Source organism: Propithecus coquereli, unplaced genomic scaffold (assembly GCF_000956105.1).
Source record: "Propithecus coquereli isolate 6110/MARCELLA unplaced genomic scaffold, Pcoq_1.0 Scaffold154, whole genome shotgun sequence".
In the NCBI taxonomy this organism is placed as follows: domain Eukaryota; kingdom Metazoa; phylum Chordata; class Mammalia; order Primates; family Indriidae; genus Propithecus; species Propithecus coquereli.
Genome location: NW_012139858.1, coordinates 468,220 through 490,620, shown reverse-complemented (window position 1 = coordinate 490,620; position 22,401 = coordinate 468,220). Strand labels below are relative to the sequence as shown.

Sequence of the window (22,401 nt, the reverse complement as noted above, 5' to 3'; positions counted from 1 at the left end):
CAGGGACAAATTCATTGTTTATGAATAATTCCATTTCTTGCAGATCCTATGGTTGCTACTAACTCTTAGGAAAAATAATATACCCTGAAGGGAGGAAATAAAAAGCCTACAAGTATGTGAAGCTAGGAAGGAAGAGGAGAAGCAAGGATGTTAAATCCATCTGACTCGGAGGAATGGATCTCCATTTTTCTCTTATACATTGTTACGCACTGTCCCACGTTCAGGGCTCAGGCCAGGGGCATGTCGGCAATACTTTCTTGCACTGTACCTGGGCCTTTGACCTGAAACCCTGGATTTTACTCAGATTGTGAGAATCAAAACCAGAGTTGCAAGAGGTTTAAGAAATCTTTTAGGCCAACCCACTTATTTAACAAGTGAGAAAACTGGTGACCAGAGTTTAAAGGACCTACCGAAAGTCAGACAGCCTGTTTAGTGGCAGTGATGTGACTTAGTCCTGGACATTGAGTGCTCTGTCACTATCCTAGCGACAGCACTATTGTGCTTGAGCCAAAAAGGCAGAAAAAGAAATTTGTTCACTGAAGTACACATGAGGCTTTCATCAATAGCAAAGCTATGTTTGCAACGGTGGGGATGGTGATTCAAAATCATTAATATTTTCTGTCTGTGCACAAAATTCCAATGTGCATGCATTTTCCTTTCAGGCCTAGGCATGCAATTCAATGACATTCAAAAGTGCATCGATATGTTTTACAATTGAGAGTTTCAAATCACAGTGTGGCAGGCTTATCCCCAAATCATAGCCAGCCTCAATTTTTTTAATCAGGCAAAGTAAGTTACACTATTCACATCAGCTCTATGGTAATTCAATTAAACAATACATAAAAATTTGCTGGTTGGTTTTTAGACCATTTTGTTGTTCCCTTTCTGGCTTTTCCTCTTTTCATCTCCCCATTCATTTACATTAAAAAATCCCTATAAGGTAAAGTTTACTTTCTAATCAATATACTTTTCTTGCAAAATGAACACTTTTTAAAAATAAAACTGAAGGAAGGCACTTTGTAAAATGTGTACAAATCTGTTTCTTTCTTGTCTACTCTAAAGAGATAGGGAAGTTGCTAAAGGCAGAGCCAAGTCTTTCTGCAAGTGATGGGCAGCCAGATTTCCTCCCTCCACACTGCTCCCGGGAACTCAGGTGCCTCTGCTTGCTCATGAACTCACAGGATTCTCCAATTCAGTTGGGTCAACACAGGACAAGGAGTCAAACTGCCTAAATCTTGTACCAAACCAGTTAAAGGGAGACTTCAGTACATGCCTGACTGTCAGGATTGGTCTTAGGCACTTAGGAAAATGCAGAGTCTGTGAAATATTATTAGATAAATATCATTAGAGAAATGCAGAATCTTAAATATCTGACACAGTTGGTACTAACTTGTACTCATATTAGGGGGTATTATGCACATTTGTTAAAACTGATGAGAGAATATTTTGCTGTTTGGGTCATAAGTTTCCGTAAGTCATCCATTGACTAGATACAGTTTCCATGTGCTTTGCAACTTGACTATTTAGGTATTTGTTTATAAAAATACAACTTTTTATAACTCAGAGCATACTGTACAATGATCGTTCATAATTTATGATAAGAGGATAAAAACTAATAGCTAGATAGACTTGAGGCTGTTGGATTCAGCAAGACATGAGTATGGCTTAATTCAGTACAAGATCATATTTCTAAAGATTAGTGCCTTATTCAATATGTATCTTTTCTGTCTCATGCCTCTTCTTTCTACACATATATTTGCATATAATCTTAGAATATGATTCTATACGTACATCACTTATAAAATGCATGTGCAATGTATTAAGATCAACTGGAACGTATGATTTAAAAAGTGAAGTGTAATGAGCACATCACTGAAGATTACTTTGTAATTCCATGATGAAGAGCAATTTTTGTCAGCTTAATTAAGATATGAGGCATTGGGTTGAATTATCTTTGAAGGAAAATATTTTGTAAGTCATGAAATCAAGTAATCAGAGTTTAAAAGGACCTTAGAGATTATTTGGTCCAACATCTTCAGAGCAAACTGAAGCTCAGAGAAGGGAATTGTTCTCTCTAAGGCAGAACAGTTAGGACTAGAACCCAGTATGTATCCTTCCATTTGAACAGCTGTCTCCTTGATAGAAAATATGTTAGACCATAAAAAAACTTAATTCAAATAATGCCAATTGACCATAGAATTAAAATCTTGACTTTACTTAGAAATGCTAATTGGTGTTTTTCAGAGATTTAGTTCGAGTCTTTAGCCATAACACTTTTTCACATATGAAAATTATATGTCAAAAGCAGATGATTTTTAAGTTTTCAAGCTATAGGAATGATTCATATATATCTTAGAGAAGAAGAGAAGAATGAACTATGGTTCGGCAAGGTTTAGTCTGTAGTGGCTTTGAAGATCATTGTCTTTGGTCAACGCCTCTCAAAGTGGACTGTATTCTCTGGCCCTCCTGGAAGTTTTGTGTGCTTTTGCAAGTCATTCTCTTATGTGAATTCACATAAGATTCAGTACTATATGGAACTTAAACCACTAATATATTTTTTTGCCTTCTCCTTATATACAGTGTTGTTCATTGCAAGTCAAACAGACTTGATCTGTGCTTTCCAAGAGAGGATTGTTTCTGTGCACTGAAATGCCCTTTAGTAGAAATGGTCACCTAGGGAAGTGCTCCTCAAACTTCAATGTGCATGTAAATCATTTGGAAGTCTTAGTAAAATGCAGATTTTGATTCTGTAGGTCTGAGGTGGGGCCTAAGATTCTGCAAACAGAATTTCCAAACAGCACTCAGGTGATGCTGATGCAGTTGGTCCCAAGATATTTTGGGGATCAACGATCCAGGGGACTGAATGAGCTTAGACAACTTTCCCACAAGCTTCCCTCACTCACAAGATATGGTTTGTATATTGGGAAAACAGGGCTTTATATCCATCGCTTTTGCAATTCTGAAATCACTGGCAATGTCTTCACTTTGAAGCATCAGGGAACCTCTGAGTCCAGCTCCTATCAATATGGGTGTTTTGCTAGTGAATGGGCAATAGAGAATGGATTTACCATCAGGCAAAATGCAAAATAGAGGGAGATAGTTTGCACACGTAGATGGATGACTCCTTTAAAATGAAGATCCAAGCTTTGACCCCTGTCAGGGAGCCTGGCCTTGGAACTGACTTGGAAATTCTTACCACCATACCCTGACCTTTGGAGTGATTCCCATCGCTCTACAAATAACTGGTTTCCTAGAACTTTTATTTGGACACTTCTGATGTAAGTGACATCTCTGCCAAGAGTTTGCAAATGGATCTACTTCAGAGAGATACTAACTCCTGGTTTGGCTTTCATTTTTTTTTTTCTGCTCAAAATTTCTCAGAAAAACAAAACCAAAGCAAACCTCTCTCTCTGAAACAGCATATTAGAAATTGCCACTTTCCTTTTTCATGGTAGCTTTAGGAAGATTCACCCATAGATGGGAAGAAGCCCTAGAGTGGCCCAAATATCATAGGAGAAATAATTTCTTGTCTGTAGAGAGTCCTAAAACCCTAGGTTGGTAGTGGTGGGAGTTGTCGTTGGAGACAAAAAGAATCAGATAAACTACACTAGATGGTGTTGGAAACTGAATTTTGTCATCCACTTTGTATTCCTTAGTGGGCTTTGGATCGCTATGGCATTTTACTCCATAAACAGGGACTATATATACTACTATGTACTGTAAAGACTCATTAAACCTTGTAGCAGAAAATACTGTACCCACTGAATATGTAAACAGCTGTACTGGGAAGATAGAAAATATTCTTTTATTTTACCTAAGTGATAGAAAAATAGTCTTTAAAAATACAAGTTAAGCTTATGGGTTTGTATTAAAGTAGAATTTGTATGTACAGTAAGGCAGTATTTCCATTAGCATTCTGCTGTGATTATCTTTTAAATTAAAGTTAGTCTTTTGGGATTCTTTTTTTCACTATTATGCTGAAATGAAGCAGGAAAACATCCTAAAAGGGTTCACCACATGAAATTCATTTGCCTCTTGTATAAGGAAATTTTAATTGCCAAAACTATATTCTCTGGAGGCTTTAGAATAAAATAAAATTTAGGGGAAGAAATCCATGTTTAACTATTCAAACAATTTTAAGAAAAAATTGGAGGCATCATTTTACTTGCATATGGCAACGTATTTGCAAAGCATAGGAACTGATGTAAATAATTTGTCAGGTATTCTGGAATGCATTCTTTTTTCAAATATGTTATATTTGGGTAATCCTAATAAAATGAAAGAGGAACGTAAAGGTTCAGCAATTGGCTTTCAAAATCAGTTTTCGTGGCATTTTCCACTTATCTGTCATCTTCCTGTGGTAAACAATTTTGACAATTTCATTTCTATCTGTCACATCCCAAACCATGAAAGCCTTTTCCAGAGGATATACCTATAGGCATTGTCCCTCAAGAACACTAAGCAATGTGCTTTTATTTCATTGAACACATAATTTTATAACTAATAGCAAAACAAATAAATCTACATATCACAGTTAGGAAACAGAATGATTTGTTCTGGAATCAGCTGTTGGAGAAAGAGGCAAGTGGTTGAAAATGGAGCATGAAAAGGAGCTGTGAGATTGAGTAGTGTCAATCTGACTGCATTCTCCAGCATTCTCTAGAGATTTCATTGTATGTACTCTGTAGTGTTACCTGAAGAAAAATCACATTCTAACCAATCATTCCATCAGTTAAGCTATCAATGAAAGGGGTGCATACAACATGCAGGATCCAGGTAATCCAACCCACCCAGCTGGAGCCTGTAGGTGCTTGGTGTCGCAGTGAAGAAGGCCAAGTCTTTCTCAGCTTGATTCTGTGCAAGTGATGGCGGAGCCTCCTTAGCTGATTCTTCAAACAAACCCTCATTTTCAGCTCGTGGATCTTGCACCAACACCAGCATGTTGTTATCCATAACTCTGGACACCTTCGCATACTCCTTGCTGATTTCGGGAGCCCCGGGCTTCTCTGCACGGTCGCTGTTCTCTTTCTGTTTTGGTAGCAAGGACAGTGCTCCATCTTTGTTGACCTTGTGAATCTCCACATAATCCAAGGGTTTAGTGGAGAGAAAGGGGGTCTTCTCCTGGGGCAGCAGCCAAGCCGTGTCTTGGTCAGTCTTGGAATGGGAGCTTTCCACCTCCCCCTGCTCGGCTGCCTTGTCCTCCTCTCCAGTCTTAATGGTTTTAGAAGATTTTACAGCATCTTTACCTGCTTTGTCCAACAAAGTGGCTGGTGCACCAGCAGGGCCCACAGCCAACTTACACACGTCAGCAATGTTGTGATAGGAGGACCTGGGGTTGTGCTGGCTGGATGGCGGTAAAGGCCATGTTGAAGATTTGGATCCACCAGCATGAAAGTAGGGGATTCTGCCTTTCACACTGATGCCCTGGGCGTCCCAGGTACGGGTAATATTTGTTTCAGGATTCTCTGGCTTCTCAATGACCTCGGGAGCTTGGAACGTGGGGGGATTGGCCCGGGGTTCCTCACACTTTTCAGACAAAAGGGAAGGGCTGTCACAGCTTCCCCGGCCAGAGTCATTGTCAGGATCCAGGTGTGGGAGTTTCACACCTTGACCTGGGTGTTCTTTTGAATGGGCTGGCATTAGCTGCTGGTCCTCACTGTCATCTACTTCTAAAAACTCCACCAGCAAGTCTTCACAGTCAGAAGTGGCAGGAAAGTCTTGGCATCCCAAGGCACTCAGTAGTTCTTCAGACTTTCCCTTCTATGAAAACAGACACAGGAGAGATGGCGGTTAGCTTCCTAGCACCTGACATCAGCATCACATTACCATGAGCAGGTAGGATGTGGTAACAGCCTCACAGAATTTCCCAAACCTCAAACATCTGTGTGCCGGGCCACAGAGGAATTGTAGAACCACCTCCCAGATACTGTTCATCGAATGTTTTTCTTTAAGTCAACTCGTGATTTTAACTTAGTCTCTCTTAAGCAATGATGATTGTGAGCTTAATGGGCAAGTAGTCTACACACATATAATAAACATAAAACTATTAAATAAAAAAGGTTTGCGACACATCCGAACCTGCAATGCTCATGCATGCATTTGACACGTTGAGGCTCCTTGGCGGAGCTGAGGTTGTGGCCTCCTGACCTCCTCTGCCACTTTCTCTAATCTGGAAATAGTAAGTTGATTCTTATCTCTCACTGCTCTTTCTACTTCTTTCCCCTTTCCTTCTCCTCCCTCTTCCTATCCCACTTTTTCTTTTTCTTCCATTCCATTTCCTCTCCCTCCTCCTCACCCTCCTCCTCTTCCTCCTAATCCAATCTTCTCCCTCTCATCCTCCTCCTCCTCCCTCTCCTTCCTCCTACTCCACTTCTCTTCTCATTTTCTCCTGTTCTCTCCCATCCTCTGACTTAGGTTGCACACTTGTCTTTGTCACTTATAACAGGGTACATGACACTGGGTCAGCTGCTCCCCGCACCCGAGCCTCTCCGTTTAAAAATGGGGATAATACTACCCATCTGGGACAGTTCTTTTGAGGATTAGGGTAACATAATTAAGAATACCAAAATATTTTTTTGACACCAAAAGTAGTACTTTTACCATCAAGTCCCTGTGGCTAGCGGGCCGAATTGCAAGCTAGACAGTAGTTAGTTTAGTTAGTGGAGACATTGGTGCTGGTTCTGTGAGGTCAATACTAGACCAGGTAATAGGGTGAGAACACTGGATCAAGAGCCCAAACTCCTGGGCTCTAGTTCCTCTGACATTTGTAAACAAAATGAGTGCAGAAAAGCCAAATTTTCTGGGACTCACTTCTCATATTCCAGCACTGTCAGACTCACAGCAGCTGGGTCAAGTGGTATTTGCTTTCATGTAAGGTAACTGCTTTTCTATGTATCAGTGTTAAGCTTAAAAGTCAAATTGATATATACATTGAAAGGATATATTTCAACCTGGACAGAAATAAAAATGTTCTAGCCCTTCTTTTCATTCAAAGCACTTAAATTTAATTCCCTCTTGAATCAGCCTAAATGGGCCCTGGCAAACAGCAGGCCCCACTGTATCGATCCAGCCTTAACTGGGTGCTCAGACTGAGCAATCATTGCAATAGTATATTCTGCTATTATGGCTTTATGCAAAGAACATTTAAATGGAAGCTTTTACCAATGTATGATAAAGGGGGTGTTGGTGGGTCCCTGGTTTGTATTAATCAAAATATTCATCCTCTTTATAAATTGATTATTTGTACAAAATGTTTATCTCTGTGCTTATGAGTGGACGTGGTAAATCTAGCAAGCACTGCTATGTGTTTTCACCTTTTCTTGGCTTTCTTTTCTTGCCCTCTGTCATTTAGTGTCTGAAAGCAAGCACCCTCACACATCTCTCTGTTAACACACACACTGAGAGGAGAGTCAGCCCAGGAAGGCTGAGTTGATGGGCACTGTGCTTGCGTGTGAGGAGTTAATTATCACAAAGCCAGGGAGTCACACCGCATTCTCCGCCTCTGGCACTTACCTCCAGCAGATGAGTATCAAATCCTTTTATTTTTGGCCCAGGAACTGGTGGAAAGATGCAGGTCACCATGCTACAAAATAATTCGTGAGATTGGCTAAATGACTCATTTCTGACTTTGTAATTTTTGAAAGATTGATATTATTTAATACCAATAGCTTTAAATAGCTCCTACATGGACCATGAGAGGTAAGAGTTAGAGTTTTGAGGCTACATAAAACTAATAATCAATGATGAAGATAATTAGTAATTACAGTCTTACTTTAAAGTTAGCTCTAATTGAGCAGGCTGATTTTGATGTTAGTGGATTATCTGGACTATTTGGTTCTCTTGATTTTAGCTCTCTTGTCAGATTTTTACTGTTATATTTTACAACTATGAACCTCTGTTTGATAGAAAGAGCATTAGCCTCAAATGAATCCATTTTTCTACTTTTTCTAGCATTGATAAAAGATATTTTATGGGCAAACACACTACAACTAATGGCTAAAATTAGGTGCTCGGATTATCTGTAGGTTTCTATCATCTTTATGTTATCTTTTTTGCTGTTATCTCTGACAACCATGATTGGGAGGAGGACTGAGAGACAGTGAAGTACCTATAGCCCTTCAGAGCCACTGCCCAGACAACCATCAAAGAGATGACAGTAGAAAGAATGGCCACAAAGATCCACATGGTTGTATCTCTCATGGTGTAGTCTAAAAAACAAACAGCCAGAAAGCTTTGATCACATACAGCATTATTAAAAACAAATAAACCTAATGAATGAAACTTTTGAACCCAAGAGGTTTATTTCCCCATCTATATCTCTTTTGATTTGAACAGCAATCCAAACAAAGAAGCATCAATGACAGGTCTAATTTTTGCCAATATTATTAATATTTTAACATGTTGCATATATTTTATACTACTCTACAAATTTCAAAATACTTTCACATATTCTTTTATTTGAGCCTTAAAGAGAAAATCCAAGGTCACATAGTCAGTTGCAGTAATAACAATAAAAGCTAACAGTTATTAAGTTCTTATTAAAAGCCATCAATGGTGTTAAGCTCTTTACATGTGTTGTCTCATTGTATAGATAAGAAAACTGAGACTCAAAGAGTGATTTACCCGTGACCATATATCTATAGTGCTGCAGTCTGGGGTTTGAATCCAGACCTTCTGCTTCCAGACCCTGTGCTTTTATTTAGTAAGAGCCAGGACTGGACTAGATGCATGTCCTGATTTGCAGTTCAGTGCTATTTCCAGCATGCCAAGCCAATGAGAGAATGGAAGCCTGAAGCTTTGGCCAGGCAAGTTGTTGGAAAAGCTAGACTTTGCAGTGTGGTTCTGGGAAAGGCCCTTAACTTTGCTGAACTTTGGTTTCCTCACTTTTTATTCCTAATGGTAATTATATTGTCTCTGAATACCTGAAAGGGTTGGGAGGACTGAACTAGGTAAAGATTTTGTAAGCTGAGAAGTATTTTTGAAACACAAGATGAATCATTCCTCTACAAAATACAAGCCATTGTATTAAGGCACTTCGTTGGAACTGAGTGCATCTTCTATATTATACCTTGTCTAGTACACCGGTGTGTGATTCACATCAGAGACTGAACATCAGTTCATGCCTTTGAGATGGGATACAACCTTCTAAATCCTGGAAGAACTAGATGATGACCTTAACTGGACCCTCTAAATGACAGGGGCAAATGGTAGGGGCAGAATGACTGACTATCAAGCCCTTCGAGGAATCCCAGGCCCACATCTGTGGCTTTACCCTAGAAACTGCTCCTCATCAACAGTAATCCAGGGAGCAATGCTTCCCTACAAAATGTCTTTGTATTGGGTAGAGAGATTATAAACCCACCTCTGCGATTCTTCTGGCTAAGGCTCAAAAATTGTTTCTCTATTAGTAGTTAGTATATGCAAATTTACCATTTTAAAAATATTTAGGTATATAAGCAAAAGGGAGCCAAGACACTCACCACTAGGTATCTGGATGGAGCTCTCTGGGCTCCACTCACTCCAGTATCCATGGTCTGGCTTGCAGCGAACCTGGACAACATACTTCTGTCCTGGATATAAGCTGAGAATCTTAAACTGTGTTTGCTGCCCAGCAAAGTGGGTCTAAAATGAATAAGAAAAACAGAAGTCACTTCTGACTTTTGTTATGAAGAAAAATAATTTTCCCTAAATAATAAACCAGGGAGGAGTTAGGCTGGACGATCACATGTAGAAGATACTCTATTCTCACCATTCCACTCTCTCAGCCCTATCCTTTCCTCCATTTAAAAATTGATCACACAAAAATTTAACAGGTTTTCTTTCTCTCCCTTTGGAACTCTTTTTCTGAAGGACAAATATTCTGCCCCCCACCCTAACCAGTTAATAATGTAGATGGGAAAATAAAATCGGAAAATTATTTTGTAAACCCTAATGAAATAACTGATTCAAAGATGATTAATTGGTGTTAAAGCCACTAGATGGAAGAGAATTGGGCATTTGTTTATGTTAAAGTAATAGTATACAAATTAAATGTGACTTTATAATCAAGGGTTTAGGTTATCATCTCTCCAGTAGTTTTAGCATCATTTATGATGGGTCAACCAGATAGTTTGTTTCTTCTGATAAAATGCAATACGAAGTACACGATATCACCTCTGAGGTATTCTTGCCAAAAATTTGCCTACATCTAATCAAGGCTTTAGATTCAATGTACAGGAAATGTAGGGGCAGAGAAATTAGCTAAAATGATTCTACAAAGAACTAATTAGACAAATGAAGAAGGTGGGACATTCTATGGGACAAGTGATCCAGTCTCCTGAGTGCATTGAAATGGAAGGGATATGACAACTAGCCAGGATGTACAGTCCTGGAGTAGATTCTGGCTTGGACAAACTAGCTATTAAAGATATTTTAGAGCAATTGGGAAGAATTAAACTATGGACTAGCTAGTAGATGATATAAAAAATTTTAATAATTTTCCTACATGTGATCCTATCATTTTGGCTATGTTTGGACATGTCCTTTTTAAAAAAGAAGCATGTACTAAATGATTTAAGGGTAGACTATCATAATGCCTACAATTTACTGTATTATTTCTTTTCTTTTTTTTTGAGACAGAGTCTTGCTCTGTTGCCCGGGCTACAGTGCCGTGGCGTCAGGCTAGCTCACAGCAACCTCAAACCCCTGGGCTCAAGCGATCCTACTGCCTCAGCCTCCTGAGTAGCTGGGAATACAGGCATGCACCACCATGGCCGGCTAATTTTTTCTATATATTTTTTTAGTTGTTGAGCTAATTTCTTTCTATTTTTAGTAGACACGGGGTCTCACTCTTGCTCAGGCTGGTCTTGAACTCCTGACCTTGAGCGATCCTCCTGTCTTGGCCTCCCAGAGTGCTAGGATTACAGGCATGAGCCACCACGCCCGGTCTGTATTATTTCTTTATGTTGAAGCATTATAAGGTGGAGAAAAACACAGCCATTGGCCGTGGACCAGTTACACTGAGATTCTCTGTGCCCCCTTCCCCCTCAGTGCCACTAAGTACTCTCATGGGTGTCTAGATCTAAGATATATCGAGGGAGGCAGGTGCAGTGCAAGTAGAGCCCTGGAAGAGTGGTGAAAATGAGCTCCTACAATTCCAATAGAGGGGAAAGGACTTTCCACATGTGGGTGCATCACATCTGCATTGGGAAGCCGACACAGTGGCCCTCGAATTAGGAGAAATGACCTGTTCTCAGTTGTGAGGACTTCATCCTTGCCAAAGACCACGGTTCCTTCAAGAATCTTATGGATGACTCACCTCCCATTCAGCTGCTTTTTCGGGTTTTAATCTGATTTCGTACTGGAGTGTGAGCCAACCAGATCTTACATCAACCAGGGTGGGTGGAAACCATTTCATCCACAGATACGGTTTTCTGTCTTCTGGCTGTTTTATTTCCAAAGTCAGGTTCACAGGAGGGTCTGGTTCAACTGTAGATACACAGGAAGATCCAGTAGTACTCATTGCTTGTGCCCTTTATTTGGCTTTACCATTTTCTGTCATGAGTTTGCTTTTATGGAGCAGCTCACGGTACTATAAGCCCCTGGAAGACAAGGGCCATGTCTTCTGCCTCGTAGTATGTGATTAATCACGTCTGCGCTCAAAGATGAGGTTTGGATGGTAAGCATAACAAGCAGCTGAGATTTCATTCTTTGCATGTTCTCCCCTTTCCACCAGCTGGGGTCACATAGCTACCCCAATAATTTTCCTGATCAGTGACCAGGTGATACAAATTGGGCTAGGATTTGCAAGTGGGAATTAGGGTGGAGGATTAATAAGAAGGGATTTCAAATAGCTTATTTCCCTCAGATGGAAGTGAGATTCTCCTTGGTGATACATAGTTTTTGTGAATGATTTATTAACAATCATAACTTTGTAGGTAACAGGTTTACAGATTCCATCTTTGCTTCAGGAGTTACATTTTACATTCACTATATATGTTACTCTCTGTGGTGAATGGAATCTACTCTCCCAGATATTTGATTATTAAAATGTGTATGGAGGGTAAACTTTTTGGCAATGGTCCTTTCCATGACCTTATAACAACCTGTGGGTCCAATTACTCACCCAACCAATGCTTAGTGAATTCCCACTAGCAAAATGATAGCTAACATTTCCAAGTGCCTACTACATGCCAGGCACTATATAAAGCACTATCCCTAGATAATTTCATTTAATCTTCCCAATAACTCCATGAGGTACTATTACGATACCCATTCATTCTACAAGGGAGGAGACAGCTTTAGAGGAGGGAAAATTATTTGCCTATGGGCACACATTTGGTAAAAGTGGCATCTGACCCCAAACGATGACTTGGAGGCAGCTGTCTCTACCATTTCACCCCACCATGGTCATGAGCAGGGCTGGGATTAGTTTAAAGCAAGTCAGGTGCACAGGGTGCAAAATTTAAGGAGGCACGAATGGCCAACAAACATGTGAAAAGAGGCTCAATGTCATTAGTCTTCTGGGAAATACAAATTGAAACTATAGTGAAGTACCATTCACACCCACCAGCATGGCCAGAATTCAGAAAATGAAAAATAACAGGTGTTGTCAAAGTTGTGGGGAAATTGGAGCCCTCCGAGATTGCTGGTGGGAATGTAAAGTGATGTAACCACTGTGGAAAACAGTCTGGAAATTTCTCAAAAAGTTAAACATAGAATTGTCATCGTGGCCCATCAATTCCATGCCTATGTATATATCCCCCAAAGAATTAAAAATGAATGTTCGAGAAAAAACTTGTACATGAATGTCCATGGCAGCACTACTCACAATAGCCAAAAGGTAAAAAAACCCAATGTCTGTCAACCGATGAATGGATTAAAAAATATAGTACAAGAACCAATGGTGAACTAGCACCTCTTGTATTATCCTGGATAGAGCTGGAGCCCATTCTACTAAGTGAAGTATCACAAGAATGGAACAACAAGCACCACACGTACTCACCATCAAATTGGTTCTAACTGATCAACACTTATGTGCACATATAGTAGTAACATTCATCGGGTGTTGGGCAGGTGGGAAGCGGGGGAGGGGATGGGTATATTCACACCTAATGGGTGCGGTGAGCACTGCCTGAGGGGATGGACATGCTTGAAGCTCTGACTCGGGCGGGGCAAAGACAATATATGTAACCTAAATATTTGTAGCCCCAAAATATGCTGAAATAAAAAAATATGGTACAGCTATATATTGTATGATTCCATATATATGAAATATCCAGACTAGGATATTTAGCAGGTTATTGGTTGCCAGGGGCTGAAGGAAGGAGAAACGAGAAGTAACTGCTTGGTTGTAGACATGGAGTTTCCACTTAGGGGGCTAAAAGTGTTCTGGACCTAGAAAGCGGGGATGGTTGTATAACATTATGAGTAAACTAATGCCCTTCAATTGCACACTTTAAAATGGTGAAGTTTACATTTTGAGTGCTTTACCACAATAAAAGCAAATGAAGGGGGCACTTACTCTCAGATTCCTGTAGGTATAGTCCCTGCGAGTACCTGCCTAAGAATGAGGCGCCTGGGGGTGCTGGCTTGACTCACCCTAATCTCGGTCCCGCTGGTCAGTGACATTTTTTCCATTCATTTACTACTTCCTCAAATCAGTCTGTATACCAGATGGGGAAAGTGTAAGGGGAACTATAGTGTACTTGGCATTATGACCTACATTTGCCTAAAAACTGAACTTTAAAAAATTTGCCACCAGTCCTATTGCTTATATATTACTGAGTAAATACCTAAGAAAGATTATTTTGAATATACTTGCTAAACAAATAGCAGTTAACTAATATCAATTTTAAGTTAAACACATACTGAGCAATGCCTCTGATTAAAAAAATTTGTACAAAGCCACAAATAAAATGTTGAGGATGACTCCTTTTAAGCAAACCTTCTCAACTTCAGCACTGCTTGCATTTGGGACCAGATAATTCTTTGTTGTCGGGGGCTGTCCTGTGCATTGTAGGATGCTTAGCAGGATCTCTGGGCTCTAGCCACTAGGTGCGAGCAAAACCCTCCTCCCTCCTTCCCTGGGTGTGACAATCAAAATTGTCTCCAGACATTGCCAAATATCCTGTGGGAGACAAAATAGCCCCCAGTTGAGAACCATTGCTTTCAAGTGTCTTCAACATAGCTAAATACTACTCAACAACAACAACAAAAACAACAAAGCAATCTATTTCTGAGCAATTATCTGTCAATGTTGTCGTTCTGTACTGCAGGTTATCACTGGATGACAGTCAAGCTGTTAGAAAATGTACTGTTCATTTTAAAATGAACTTCCATGACCTGTCACCAACACTGTGTGCTGCAGGTTATATGAGGACTCCACGGACACTTCTTATATTATTTCAAAAAACATGGTCCAACACATTCTTTCACGAGAGAATTTGTTTTGCAGAGTCCGTGTGAATTTGATACATACTTACAGATGTCACTTTTTAAACACACCATTCTTTCTGTGAGCCCCTTTTCTTGGGGATCGCATTAATTATAATAGTTGCTTGTTTTAGAACTTTTCTTGCTTTCGTTGTTTTGCCCTCAAATATGGTAACATTAGAGGGTACAGTAATTCAAGAAAGAGCCCATGAAAATGGAATTATTTGGCATTTAGCATCTTAAAGACTTCATGTCTCAAGGAAGTTTATATGACCAGAATTTATTTCATTCCAACTTGCCAGTGAGATTGCATTTCTGATTTTCTTAAACTAAGAACGAATTCAGTTTCTACCCCATGCTCATTTCAATGACTTGTTGTGGGGAGAAAATATTCAAGAGTGAGTGCCAGTTGGTATTGGAAGCTTTTCTAGTTTTTAAGTATCAACCACTGATAACATGCCAACGTGATGATATGGCAGTGAACACAAAGCGTCCCAGCCTGATTTTTCTTGTTGGGTGGTGTTAGGTACATCAGGAAGACTTGGGTGACCTTGAACCTAATTAGCTACTTTATAGCTTATTATTCTAGATGAGAGCTGAACCCAGCCCCAGCCAGCCATCTCTTGTCCTAGGATTCCCTTTGTCATCCTTGCAAAACCACAAGGCCACCACAGCTATGCTCAACTGCCCGGCAGCTCAATGTTGATCATGCAAACCAAGAAGCATTTCTCAGATTGACTTTGTTCTACGTTGCTAATTAATGACTTCTCCAAACATTGTACTTGTGATCTTGGCCTTTAGCCTGATGTTCAAGTAACACTATTTACTCCCTAATTTTTTTATTTGTAACACAATAGCTCAGGTATTAAGAAGTGTGTGTGTGTGTGTGTGTGTGTGTGTGTGTGTATGTGTGTGTGTGTATTCATACATATGAAGAGAGAGAGCGAGAGAGAGAGAATTGAACTTGGCGCAAAGCAATTGGATACAGAACCAGATGAACCCCTTCTCAGAGCTGCCTTTCCATGGAGCAGCTCTGTCTTCCATGGAGAGAAAGAAAAGAAATCCCAGAATGCCATGGAAGAAGGGGACATCGATTGCAGGGAAGGCAGGAGAGAATTGACAAGGGAAGCATACATGGAACATTCATTTTGGATGCAAGAAGATGGGATCAGTGTTAGGGACACAAGGATACCAAGTGCCAGCCTCATAGTCATGAATGACTCAATCAAAATTGATTTGAAATGTTCAGTCGACAAGGATATTGTGAATTTTCTCATCTTACTTTTTGGAGATCCATCCAAAAGCCAAGAAGACTCAAACTGAGTTTGACTTTTGATTAATATGTAATGGAGTAACAACTTCCTCACCCACTCCCCTTCCCCTTACCTATGTAAGTCACGTCCACATAAAGTGGGTCTGAGGAACTGCTTCCCATCTGGTTGGTGGCGTTCACCACGATGATGTACATTTTCCATATGGAGGTATGCTTCTTGCTGAAGTAGCAGGAGTTGGGGCCACTGGTTTTGTAGTCTGGACATTCATGGGTGAATGTCTCACTGCAATGAGTAATATACTATGAGTGAATAAGAAAGTAATAAAAAGAATCTAGTTTTTTCTTAATAGATCAATACCACTGGTTTTCGGGGACCAGTCATTCCAAGTGCAAAAGCCAGAGCTGATGAATGGCGGCGCCGGCTTCTGTGCTCTGCCCACATCAGCGGGGAGTGAGAGAAGAGTGTGCTGAAAAGGTTATTTTAGGACCTCAAGTACTCTGCTTCTCATCAGCTCTTCTCTTCAAGTGCTTTTGTGGGCTTTGTGAAATATACCCCCTGCCAACAAACACTTGAGCCTCCCGTGGCCAAGGCACCACCACACTCAGGGCACTGCCGTTGGGTCACCTCAGGAAACGGACTTTCACCTGTGCACACACACACTGTGACCATTGCCAATGCAGCATTTATTGCACGTGTTGACTTACATTTCATTAAAAAAATTGGTGAGAATGAAAAGTAATGGCAGTACCTTTCAGACTGTACTAGGTCAGCAGCAGAGTGAAGTGACTTTGAAAGGAGACATCTCAGGCCCAGTGGCTCAGTAGGCTGCCCATGTTTAGACTTAGGGGCCTCAACTCAAGGCATACTGCACAGGTATGAAGGCTTGTTCAATTTTGGTTGTGTTTGAGTTCCTGAACTCTGTTTACATGTTGCCCCTTTGGCTCCCCGCTGTGACAATAGCCTTGTGTACAAACAAAGTGCAGTCATTGGAAAGTGGGCCAGCTGTCCCTACCAGTAGCTAAATGTTTTCTTTTGGGGGGAAGGATACAGCTCTCTCAGGATTTCCAGGAGGGTCTCATTGTGAACAACAAAACGCTCCCACAGAGATGATCTCATTTAGTCCTCACAGCAACCTTAGGTCCAAACATTCCCTCTAGGAGATTGTGCGCCCTGGATCAGCGATTCGCTAAGCAAAAGTCCTTACCTTCTTTTCCTTACAAGGTTCATTATTTTCTTGAACATGAAACAAGTTTGAAAACCTAATGCACCATGTTTGGGAAGGATTATTATATGGTGCCACTTTCTGTAATCCTCTATGTTGTAAAAGTAACATGTTTACTAAAAAAAAATTATAAATGGCACAAGGTTTGCAGATGCAGATGAGCATCTAGGATTAACTAACACTTAGGAAACACTTATAAAGGGCCTTGGGCTGGAAGCTAGGCTGTGACAGTTAGGTAATTCGAAACATTGCTAAAATCGTATTGCCACTGTGTGGCTGATGACCTTATGAAGATAGACAGAGCTCGTAAAGGACGTTAACAGTAGATGTGGGCATGGCCCTTAGACTCCCCTTTCCCCAGTAGTATGAGCCCTACTGGTGTAAATCCAGAGAAGTGTTGTCATTCGAACTCAGAACCAGTGTTTGGCCTGGAGAGCAGGAACACCATGGGGTTTAATAGGAGAGAAGAGAACTTTTTACCCTTCCTTGTGGTACATCAGCGTGTAATTGGTGGGAAGTCCTCCATCTGTCCCTGGCTTCCACCAGCAGGTGAATGTTTCCTTTTCGGGAGAACGACATTTAGAGATCTCAGGTTTTCCAGGAGCTGACTGTCCTAGAAAAGCCAGAAGCCGCTGGAGTCAATAGTGAGGTCCATTCAACCCTTGCACTGTTCTGCTGGGGACAGAAGCAGATTGATGGGACCCAGGCCAGTGATGAAGTGTCAAGGTGAGTGGGCCTAGGGTGGGGTGCTCAGGGATGCCAAAGTGTCAGCACCCAGGAACACTCCTCTGTGGGCTGCCCTGACATTGGCAGGGCTCTGAGAGGGAGAGAGAGAGAGAGAGAGAGTGAGCGAGCGCTTTGCAGTGGGGTGTGTGTGTGTGTGTGTGTGTGTGTGTGTGTATGTGTGTACTTTGAGGTGGAGATACCAAGAGCCCATGTGAGGACCAGTGACTAACTGAAAGACGTCAACAAAGAGTGAGCCTTAAAAGCAAGATGGATACACATGGATTTAGAAGTATGTGGCCCTTCTGTAATGCCAGAGTCTGTAAAGCTGATACCCTCCCACAGCCTAAGAGCGACCATATAAAGAATCCTTCTCCAGGTACAAGCAAGTTGCAGACACATTGCCCATGCATCACGCTCTGGGGCTTCTCCACTCAGCTCGACAATCTCCATCTTCCTGCAGTCCCCACGCGACTAACTCACCCTGTTCCTGATCTGCTCGTTCACCGTTCACCGTGTTGCTGATGCTCCCTTTATCCGAGCATCTCCCCGCTGCTGCCTTCCTCTCTCCCTTTATCTCCTCCTTTCCTTCCCTCTCCCCTTCGCTATTCCTCAATTCCATTCAGCTTTGACCTTATGACCCACTCTTTCAGTCTCTCTCCTCGTCCTCTCTGTGTCCATTTCTGAATCTTGGCTTTTAGTCTCTTTTTCTCCTGTATTTCTCCTTCTTTCCTCGCTTCTTTTTGTGGTGAGATGGCAGAGTGGCCAGCAACCATTATTATCTAAGGGCTGTACCCGGCCCCGGGCTAGAAGCCAGGAGATCTGAGGTGGTGTGGAAATACAATGTCAAGGGATAGAATTGTTCAGTTGTTTAATCCCCAAAGCTCTTGGCTAGCTGGTCCTCATTTCTCTAGCTTGGCTGGCAGGTCCAAAGAGGGACAGAGTGACCCCGGGGATTTGCCTCGATGCTGGTGGGCTGGGGAGGCCAACCACATGCACCCATATGACTCTAGCTGATCCTCTTCTTGCCTAGCTGGACACCCTTGCATTCAGTCAGGAAGTCAGGAGCAGAGAGGAGAGTCAGGTGTGGGTGGATCTCAGTAACTCAGGGGGTTCTGTTTCCTCCCACACTCCTTCCCCAATCCCTCAGGCTGACTCCTAGGCCAGAGCTGGGCACCGGATCAGAAAGAGCAAGTTTGGAGGAGACCTCAGTGAAGGGAAACAGATGGGGAGAGTGGTCTCTAGGCAAAGCTGGCCAGAAAGAGGAATTTAAGGAAATAGTACACACAGGCTGGGGCCCAGAAAACCAGGCTGGAGTGTCCACTGGAGCCTGGCTACCCTCCAGCTCCCAGCTCTGCTGAAAACTGTCCATGCCAGCCCTGTGCGGCTCTGCCAATATTTGTGACACTGCTCGTCCTCCAGGGATAATTTCTTCAGGATAATGTGGTGTTGGGAGTCACAGGAAAAATGCAAGGTTTTTATATTGTTTTTTTTTTTTTTTTTTTTTTTTTTTATGGGGGGCTTTATGGTTTTTTTTTTTTTTTTTTTTTTTTTTTTTTTTGTCATGGAAGGGAGGAGTGTGTGAAGTAGAAAGAAGTTTATTAAAAAAATATCCAAACCCTATGGTTCAATAATGATCACACACTTGGAAGCCAATTAGGGAAATCATTGGTAATTTGAGTATTTAGTTTCCCTTGTGGGTTATTCTAACCTCTGCTTTCCCTTTTATTTCTCGCTAAAATCTTATCTTTTTTGCATTTTACTGGTTATTAATGGTACCTTTGGAAAACTAAAGAGAGGAAGGTAGATTTTAAAATTACAATTCATCAAATGTTCCCTTCACCCACTTTAGAAAAGACTGTTAAACTTAGTGGACTGTCTCAATGCACAGAAACATGGAATAAGACACACAGGCACCCACCACACATACACGTATGGAGACATGTGCCCCACCAGAGCCCACATCAGAAGTACATACATGCACACAGAAATATACTCAGCTACATGGAAGTACACACTAGTACACATATAGGTACACACAGAAATACACAATGTAGAAATACACAGAGGCACACACATAGACATATATCCATGCACAGAAGTATACATATACAGGTATGCACAGAGGAGCATTTGCAATCAGGCACTTACAGAAATATACCACAGGTACGTATAGAAATCTGCACACTCAGAAATGCACAGGGGTAGACACACAGAAATGTACATATAGGGGCACCCACCTGCTCATTTAGCTGTGGACTTCATTTCCCCATTAGCACAGATAACAGAGTTGGCTGTACCTGTTCCCCGCCATGTAACATCAGTCTCTTACATCTCATTATGGTTTTTCAAAGATTTTACACATACATAATTTCATCTGAGGCAGAGGAGACATCACTATCCTCACTTTGAAAATTTCAGAACTTGGAGAGATTAGATAATTGGCTCAAGATCATACAGCTAGTAACTGGCAGAGCCTGGATTAGAACTCAGGTCCTGTCATCCTTAGAGCTGTTTCCTTACACTTCCAAAATAAGGATGGAAGGCAGAGAGCATAGTAACAAGATTTTTCATTAATTGCATTAATTTTAATGCAAAAATATTATGAATAATTTAATAGCAGCACATGACACGAACATTTTCATTTCTCATAACAGCATTGCAAGAAGACCATGACAGACTCTCAACTCTCAAACACCCTGGGCAATGAAAGAGAGTGGGATGGTCTCTTACTCACCATTCAGAAGACTGGTGTTGAGTAAAAGTAGCAGAATGAAAACAGTTGTGGATACCACATTTTCCTTCATGTTGGCTCCCTTTTCTTGCTACAGGAAATGTATCAGAGGTTCACTAGAACAGAAGGTACCAGGCAACTTTTGTGAAATGACAGGCTGGTCAGGCACATGCACCACTTTATTCTGGGTGTTTGCAACTGATTCTTGCTCCTTGCTTAATGTGAATGACAAAACAGGAGAAAGGAATGTAGGAAAATGTAACAGGGCTGGATGACTTGGCTCAGAAGCATCGATTCACACAGGCTGGGTTAAATTCCACCAGCAGAGGTCCTCAGATGACAACGCAGAGAGTTCTAGGGTCACTGCGGCAGTCGGATTCTTTGCACGCACCCCAAAGAAAAATTGTTCTCTTTCCACCTGGTAGTCACCTAACCACATGTCACCCATTTTATGTGACATAGATTACATGCCCTATAAGACCACCACAGGAGGTCTCTGGCTCTGATCCACTAGCCAAAAATAGTCCAGGCTGAAAAGTCAGTACCCTCAGTATGACTCCAACCTAACCCTGTTGAGGCCTCCAAGTTAGGGGGCTTCCCCTAAAGGTTTAGGCCAGGAAAGTTCTAGAAGTCTTTTGGACTCTGGACATGACTATGAAGCGAACCACACAATGAACTCTAGTAAACCTCCATGTGGTTTCTTTCTCCCTTTTGAAAATCTCCATAGACAAGAGATAATAAACTCCAGTAATAATTTAAATCCCTTGGGTTCAGTGTATTAATTTTGAAAATGCAGGGGTTGGGAGTTTTGAGCAATTTATTATTAATATTATTATTTTCACCCTTGGAACTATGTTCAAAGTTTCTAAATGTCCTAAGAGAAAAGGATTTTTAAAGACATTTGAAAAAAAAGGCTCATTAGTCTTGTTAGACTTCAAACAACTCTCAGAGAACAATAGAATTGATGAACTAAGTATAAATTCTCAGAAATACATGGCTTAAATTTTCCTTTAAGTTTCTATTGCTTTTTTTTTTTTTAAATCAAGAGAAGAACATTTAGGGTCAAAGCTGCCCATCTTGGGACATTTGAAATGATTGAGTGTTGTTTGATGAGCCCCTAAAAAGCCAGCTTTTGTCATGCCTTCTGTCCAAAGGGTAGTTCTCCATCTGCCAGACAGACACCGACTAATGGACAGCTTCTTGAAGGCTTTCTTCACTTGCTACTACTCCCTGCGAGACACACTCAGAAATCTTAGCAGCAGTGGAGGTCTGGGGTACAAAGGCACCACCAAATAGCTCTCTCATAATGAGGCTTGAGGTTCAGTGATGGGTCCTAAGAGGCAGCCAGTATCTTGTTCTTTGGGAAACCTTCTAATTGCTCTTGCAGGATTCCTTCCAAATGCCTTCCCTAGTTGCACATTCTAAACCACTTGCTTCCTCTAACCCCTCGGGGTCATCTAATTTCAATCAAGTGGTTAAAGGCTCCCAGTGGGTTTTAAGCAATGCCTCCCACTTCTGGAGCACCTACTATGGGCCAGGCACTGGGCTAAGTATCTCAATCATTTCAAGTTCATTTTGCCTTCGCCCCAGCCCAATGAGCAGGTGCAGGTTTTAACAGATAAGGAAACTGAAATACAGAGAGGTGTAGTAACTCGTCAGTCATGTGCCCATGGGGAAAAGACATCTGGCAAATCTGAGAGCCTCTGATAAATTTTCGCTATTTGGGAAAAGTCTGTGATGGATGGTGCAATTATTCCCCCTTCTGCAGGACAGCCGGTGGAGACAAAATCAACTGATCCAGGAAAGCTTGGTAGGGCATGGCATGCGAGCAGGGGTGGGAGAGCCAGGGCTGAGAGCGGCCATCTCAGCTACTGCCCGGCTTATGCCCGAGGACGTCAAACGCTGTCCATCTCACTAGTCCAGCTTCATTGGGTACATTAGCCCTGGAAGAGTTCTTTGTCCTGGTGACCTGGTGATCTCAGCCTGGCTTGGAGATGGGATTCCACCCACTGGCTGAAGGTTTTCTTTTTTTTTTT

General features: G+C 41.4%; 1 protein-coding gene across 3 annotated transcripts in view; it reads right to left on the bottom strand.

Moving 5' to 3' along the window:
- Positions 1 to 4,161: 4,161 nt before the first annotated feature.
- PRLR (prolactin receptor) overlaps positions 4,162 to 22,401 on the bottom strand; it is a 148,900-nt gene continuing 130,660 nt past the window's right edge. The window contains exons 2-10 of one of the 3 annotated variants that reach the window (XM_012640513.1): positions 20,369 to 20,481; positions 17,389 to 17,521; positions 15,799 to 15,968; positions 11,297 to 11,466; positions 9,480 to 9,621; positions 8,108 to 8,207; positions 7,513 to 7,582; positions 5,607 to 5,760; positions 4,741 to 5,028 (exon numbers count right to left, since the gene is read on the bottom strand). In XM_012640513.1, coding sequence (XP_012495967.1) covers positions 4,946 to 5,028; positions 5,607 to 5,760; positions 7,513 to 7,582; positions 8,108 to 8,207; positions 9,480 to 9,621; positions 11,297 to 11,466; positions 15,799 to 15,968; positions 17,389 to 17,521; positions 20,369 to 20,438 — 1,092 coding nt within the window. In that variant the 5' untranslated portion in view covers positions 20,439 to 20,481 and the 3' untranslated portion in view covers positions 4,741 to 4,945. Of the gene's footprint in view, positions 5,761 to 7,512; positions 7,583 to 8,107; positions 8,208 to 9,479; positions 9,622 to 11,296; positions 11,467 to 15,798; positions 15,969 to 17,388; positions 17,522 to 20,368; positions 20,482 to 22,401 lie in introns of those variants that run through there. The other 2 variants (XM_012640511.1, XM_012640512.1) reach the window with 2 other exon arrangements.